The sequence below is a fragment of the Aphelocoma coerulescens genome, chromosome 2 (genome assembly GCF_041296385.1).
Source record: "Aphelocoma coerulescens isolate FSJ_1873_10779 chromosome 2, UR_Acoe_1.0, whole genome shotgun sequence".
Taxonomy (NCBI): domain Eukaryota; kingdom Metazoa; phylum Chordata; class Aves; order Passeriformes; family Corvidae; genus Aphelocoma; species Aphelocoma coerulescens.
The window spans coordinates 26918655-26925086 of NC_091015.1; the positions used below are offsets into that span (position 1 = coordinate 26918655).

At 51.9% G+C, this 6432-nt stretch overlaps 1 protein-coding gene across 1 annotated transcript; it reads left to right on the forward strand.

Annotated features, from left to right (window-relative positions):
* Positions 1-1992: 1992 nt before the first annotated feature.
* LOC138105652 (homeobox protein DLX-6) lies at positions 1993-5508 on the forward strand. The gene is made up of 3 exons (XM_069005767.1): positions 1993-2353; positions 3279-3472; positions 5257-5508. Exons 1-3 carry the CDS (start codon positions 1993-1995, stop codon positions 5506-5508), a joined length of 807 nt encoding a protein of 268 aa, XP_068861868.1.
* The last annotated feature ends 924 nt before the right edge of the window (positions 5509-6432 follow it).

Below are 6432 nucleotides of genomic sequence, written 5' to 3' on the forward strand. Positions count from 1 at the left end.
TATATATATCTGCAGAATCTGAAAACCAATCCTCAGGGAATGTCGCAGTGAGAGGCAGTGTCAAGACCTGGGATCGGTCTGGGGTCGTCTCTGGGCTGCGCGAGGTTTTGGAAGCAGCAGCTGCTGGTGCCGGTGTTGGTTTTCAAAGCCCGAAGCCTCCAGCCCCTTTCCCCATCTAGAGCAACTTTCGGATTTCTCTAGGCTTAGCGAGTTCCGCAGGGTCCTTCCTACCTCAGTCCTCTCCGGTGGGGTCTGTCTCTGGAGTTCATGCTTAGCTGGACGCGAGGAGATTTAAGAGAGGGAAAGGGGGGAAAAAAGAGAGAGAGAGGGGGTGAGAGAGAGGGGGGAGAGAGGAGAGAGGAGAGAGAGGAGAGAGGAGAGAGGAGAGAGGAGAGAGGAGAGAGGAGAGAGGAGAGAGGAGAGAGGGAGAGGGAGAGGGAGAGGGGAAAGAAGAGAGAGGAGAGGGGAGAGAGGAGAGGGGAGAGAGGAGAGAGGGAGAGGGGAAAGAAGAGAGAGGAGAGGGGAGAGAGGAGAGAGGAGAGAGAGGAGAGGGGAGAGAGGAGAGAGGGAGAGATCATCCGCCGTGCTGGATCAAACTTAATGTCTTTCCCTAGTCCATCTTTGAAAGAGAAGTGGTAATACCACCTGGATGTTCGGATATAAATCCCCTTGCAAATAATAAATGGATTAATAATAACAAGGTATGAAGTTCTTTTTATAGAAAAAAGGAGAGAATTGAAACTAAATGCGGCAGTTAGACAACCATTTTGATAAGAGGATAATTGAGGCGACACTGGTGTATAATTAGAGGATAATTTATGCTATATCCACTTTTATTCCACCTCCCAAAATAAACCCAGTCCATAATCATTACAGGCAAATTGTTCTGAATTTTATAGCAGCAATTTGAACAAAGTACTGCAGTTAATCATGGGAGATTTTTGTGTATTCCTGATTAGAAGTCTAATTGCCTCCTTCCAGAAAGTAAAAATAACTGTAAAACGACTCTATTTTTATCATTAACAATGTTGACAATAAAATAAAATCAACTAGAATTGTAATCTAAAGACAAATTTAGGGCGCAGGCACTTTTTTTTTCCTTGGGTCGTTTATATCCTAATCAAGCTTTTTGCCAAAACCGCCAACCGCACGTAGCCATTTGCATATATTTGAAAGCCATTACGGGAGCTGCTGCCGCTGCGTTCAGCGGGGAAAAATGCGCTGCGCGTCGCTTCGCCGCAGCGAAAATACCGCGCAAGGAGGCGGGAGGGAAGGGGGATGGAGGGGGTCGCGTGGCGGGGGAATGCGTGGTTTGGGGGGAAGGGGGCGAGGGGGGATGGGGACAGACGCTCCCCTTTTCCCCACCCGCGCGCGGGGCGCGCAACGCGCGCGGGTGTGGAGGAGGGGGGGGGAGGGGGGCGGGCGCGGGCAACGCGCGCGCTGCCGGCTATGACGTCAGGGGGCTGAGTGACCAATGAGGGAGGCGCTGCCCTCCGGAGACGAACCATTCGACTTGTGCGCGTCCCTGCCCTTCGAGTCGGAGCGCCGGAGCCCCAACTTTCCCGGCTCCCACCTTAAACTGCCCCCACCCTCCACGTCCCCCCCCCACCAGGAAAAAAAAAAAAAAGAAAAAAAAAAAAAAAACAACACCCACCCCACGCGCCGGGGGGATGAAGGAAAAGAGCGGCGCAAAAAAGCGGCGGGAGTAGCCCGCCCTCCCCCTTCACACACCCCGCACACCGCCCTCCCCTTCCTCCCCTCCCTCAGTGAACGAGGCCCCTCGCACAACGGCTCCTTGGAGAGGAGGGGGGGAAGAAAAAAAAAAAAGGCGGAAAAGAAAAAAAAAAAAAAAAAGAAAAGAAATTAAATTAAATCACCGCCGCCTCTCCAGCGGTGCCGCGGCGGGTAAGGGGAGCGGCGGTGGCTGGGCAGAGAGGAGGCAGAGCGCGGGGGGCGAGCCGGGGAGCACCGCGCTCTCCCTCCCAAACTTTGATGATGACCATGACTACGATGGCTGACGGGCTGGACGCGCAAGACTCTTCCAAATCCGCTTTCATGGAGTTCGGGCAACAGCAGCCGCCGCCGCCGCAGCCGCCGCCGCCGCCCCACTCCCAGCAGAGCTCGCCGGCAATGGCCGGAGCCCACTACCCTCTGCACTGCCTGCACTCCGCCGCCGGCTCGCACCCGCACCACCAGCATCACCACCACAGCTCGCCCTACTCCGGCAGCGCCGGCTCCTACAACCACCGCTCGCTGGCCGCCTACCCCTACGTGAGCCACTCGCAGCACAGCCCTTACCTCCAGTCCTACCACAACAGCAGCGCGGCCAGCCAGACGCGGGCGGACGATGCAGGTGAGCCGGCACCTCTTCCCGAACCCGCTGCCAGCTTCTCCCCCCGCTCCCTCCATCCCCGGGCCTCTTCCCGGCCCCCCCCCCCCCGGGCACCTGCATAACGACCCCCGCCGTGCCCCCCGCTCCCGCCGAGGCAGGCGTCGTCCCCGGGTGCGCGGGACGGCGGGGAGAAAACGCGGGGGGTTGCCTGTTTCCGCGGCCCCTCCGCGGGCCTACTGCTGCGGTACCGGCAGCGGGGCCGCCGCGCTCCCACCGCGCCAGCGGCGGCTGCTGGCGGTACCGCGGCGCTGAGCACCGGCGCCTTCCCCGCTCTCCCCGCGGCCGGCGGCAAGGGGCTGCACTCGGCGCTCCTTTGTTACGGCGGGACCGGCTTTAGGCAAAATTCCTGCTAACACCTGAGGAGTGAAAGTTTCCAGGCGAGCGGGTCGCATTCCGCTCGGGGGCCGTCTGATTTATGTATTTATTTTTTTGCAGGGAGACGTACATATCCATCCAGAGGGGCACGGGAGGGGGGCGGGGGGAAAAAGCATTGTTAAAAGTCTCGGACTGGTGATTCACTGACCACCAAACTGGCGACGCGAAGTCAATTAGCCGAGTAAAACCTGGATGGCCCTGGAACAAGGCATACCTTCGCAAAGCCAGAGCTGCACTTTAAATTTTTAAAAATATTTTTGTTTTTTTTTTTTTCTTCCCGGGAAGAAGGAGAGCGTGCCCACTATGCCCGGACAGCTGTTTTTTCTCCCGGTAGCTCCCAAGCAGCAGCCTGTGCCACGCACGCCTGTAAGGAGACGCAGCCTGTGCCTACGCCGTGGGGTTGAACAGGCGTCGGGACAGGTTTTGGCGTTTTTAGGAGCCATGGCTGCCAAAATACCCGCGTTTAATAGCTAAGGAGGGTGATGTTTCAGCTGTGTTGTTTTGCTTGCAGATCAGCAAAAAACCACAGTGATTGAAAACGGTGAAATCAGATTTAATGGAAAAGGGAAAAAGATTCGGAAGCCTCGAACCATTTACTCTAGTCTACAACTCCAGGCTTTAAATCATCGCTTTCAGCAGACTCAGTACCTGGCACTTCCAGAGAGAGCTGAACTGGCAGCTTCATTAGGACTTACCCAGACACAGGTAATTACTGGGAATCCCAAATCACTGAAAGCCTGCTCGAGCAACAAAGGCCAAGCAAAGTATGATGCTCCCCAAATATTTTGGCCTCTGTCGGGAACGGTAGAAAAGGTAACGCCACACGGTTGCCATCTCTCTGTGCTAGGACTTACCTAATGCGCGACAGAGATCGGGCGACCGCAGAAGGAGCTGAAAGTGCCCTTCCCTCAGCCGTCTGCGAGCGAGCGCTCCCTTTTTGATGCCACACATAACGTTTTAAAATTGCCTATATTTTCGGATAATTCCAGCACCGAGATGCAATTTCCCAGCTGTGAAAAGGAGAACAAAACAAAGGCAAGGAATCGCTGGGCCTGAGGTAGAGCTAAAAGCAAAGCTGCCTCGTAGCAACGTATAGGTAGAGGGGAAGCAGGAACGCGTTAGGAAATACCTGTTAAATCAATAGTTAATTCACCTTGGATGACTAACGCAAATGCAGTGGTTAGCCTTGGGCAAAATGTACGGAAGGTGATAATAGATCTGAAGATCAAAGACAGCCGTGTACAAAATTATGGCAGGTTAAGCCATAGTTAAGTGTGGTTGGAGTAGCTGTGCCATTCTGCTAATTTAAGCTTGAAAGACATATGAGGCATTACAGGCTTACCTAGCTGGGGTTTGTGGAGAGGTGCATGGATAGATGGGATCAATTCGGGTAAAATGTTATCATGTGAATCTGTGAGCTTAACAAATAACTTCAGGATTTTATCATTGTCATTGGTAACAGTCTCTTCCAGGCAGTGATTTTTAAATACTCAGCAAACATTAATGATGGGAATGGGCCTGATGGTTTTGCAAATGGGATTTTAGTATCCTTAGCATGCACGCTCTGTCTCACTGTTGTCTTGCTTTCTCTCTCGCACGCACAGATTTTTTTTTTTTTAGGGGCCCGATCCTGAGCTTGCAGCTAGAGAAGAACCCTTGCTTATCCCCTAACATTATGATTGCAAAGTTTGAGAGGTCAAATACGCATGGGGGGGTTGTTTTCTTTGTTTGATTGATTTAAAATATATATTGTGTATACATGTCTTACCTATATATAATTTCTATAGTAATTCTGTTCTACCAGTGGGCCTGATCCTTGCTCACCTTATCGAGTGCAGGCTTCCTCTTTGGGAGTTCTGCTGGGTAAGGTGCAGGATGAGACCCAAAGCAATGCTGATATACTATTACTCACAGAGAAAAAAAATTATTCTTTCTTTAATAATACGTTTTAATATAAAGCTGCAAAACTGGTCCCATTATGCCTCCTCCCCCGCCACATCAGCGTGGACTGCTTGATCTGATCGTGAGGATTTTGGATGCGCGATTTCTTTGTAAGATGCCCTTTGTCTATTGGCTCTTGTCTCCTGGCACAAAATCATATGATTGCCCATGTTTGACAACAGTTTGCCCGAATGATCAAATGACCTCCAAAATTCTGAATGAGGCGCTAAAACAGGACACCTCAGAGCATGTAGTCTGTTTCAGCCATAACAATCTGGCCTGCCAAGGGAAAACAACGCTCCAGGTTAAAACCTGCATCCCTCTCGCTTTCCATCTCTGCTCTGCCTCCCCTGTTCTCTCCAGCTGCATCCAGAGCCCGAGAGCAGCCGTAGCTACCCCTCCTTCCCCTCTCCCCATCCCCAGCTCCACACCCGACTGGCGTGTGCCCTCAAGACCTTCTCCAGATTAGACCCCCGGCCCCCGGGGTCTTTCCTGCTGTGCCCTGGGCGCTGACGGCAGGCTAATATCTAATGCGTTTCGGTTTACAGGTGAAGATCTGGTTTCAGAACAAGCGCTCCAAATTCAAGAAGCTGCTGAAACAGGGCAGTAACCCCCACGAGAGCGACCCTCTGCCCGGCTCCGCTGCCCTCTCCCCTCGCTCTCCAGCTCTGCCTCCAGTCTGGGACGTTTCAGCCTCTGCCAAGGGAGTCAATATGCCTCCAAACAGCTACATGCCTGGCTATTCTCACTGGTATTCTTCTCCACATCAAGACACAATGCAGAGACCACAAATGATGTGAATTGTCCAAGAGAAATAATCTCCCAAGAACGCCTCGTCTCGACATGGCAAGAAGTTCCCCTGCTTTGCCAAGCCGTGCCAGCTAACAGGCTCTGTGTGAACTTGTAGATGCGGCAAAGAGACAGAGTGGCTTTATTTTTTTTTTTTTTTTTAAGTAACCTCAGCGATTGATCTTGAACAGAAAGACACAATTTTCATTCTGGCGCACAGAAGACACTTCTCTTTAGGATATTTTCCTTTGGACTCCAAGGCACCAGCCTCTTTCTCTGTGGAGTATACGTCAAAACAAACTTTTTACAGACTTTGCCCACAAGAACCTGAATCTACCATGGCAGCCGTTTTTACTTGTTTAATGAGCTAAAGACATTACATGATGAAAGAGAGACTAGTCAAAGCTCCTTCATTTTTATTCACCAAATCCGGACTGGGGAAAGGATTAACAGACAGAAGAAGTGATTTTAAAAAAATTAAGATGGGGGGAAAAAAAGGAGAACTGGTTGAAAACTGCAAATATACTGTAAGATTAGAACATTACCACGAAGCAAAATCTGCATGCTTTCTCAAAATGTAATGGGCTGCGGCTCAGAAGAAACCACCGTCTCTCACGCGAAGAGCCCCCTCATCCGCACAGACCTGCACCCGCACACAGCCGGACAGACTCCCGGAGACGAGCAGTAAAGACAGAGCGAGGGATTCGCGGCCAGACCCGCCGCTGCGGGCTGGGGAAGGAAGGTTCAGCGCTGCCCGGCGGCAGCCTCAACCACTGAGCGAGAGGGACCTTTCCCCGAGCAACCTTTCTGTATATATTGTTGAATTTTAGTTGTACATATACTTTGTATGTTTTTGTCTTCTTTCGTATATAGAGTAAAAGCCACAAAACGCCCGCCTGGCTCCTATTTCTCTTAACTTCAGCGGATCCCCACCT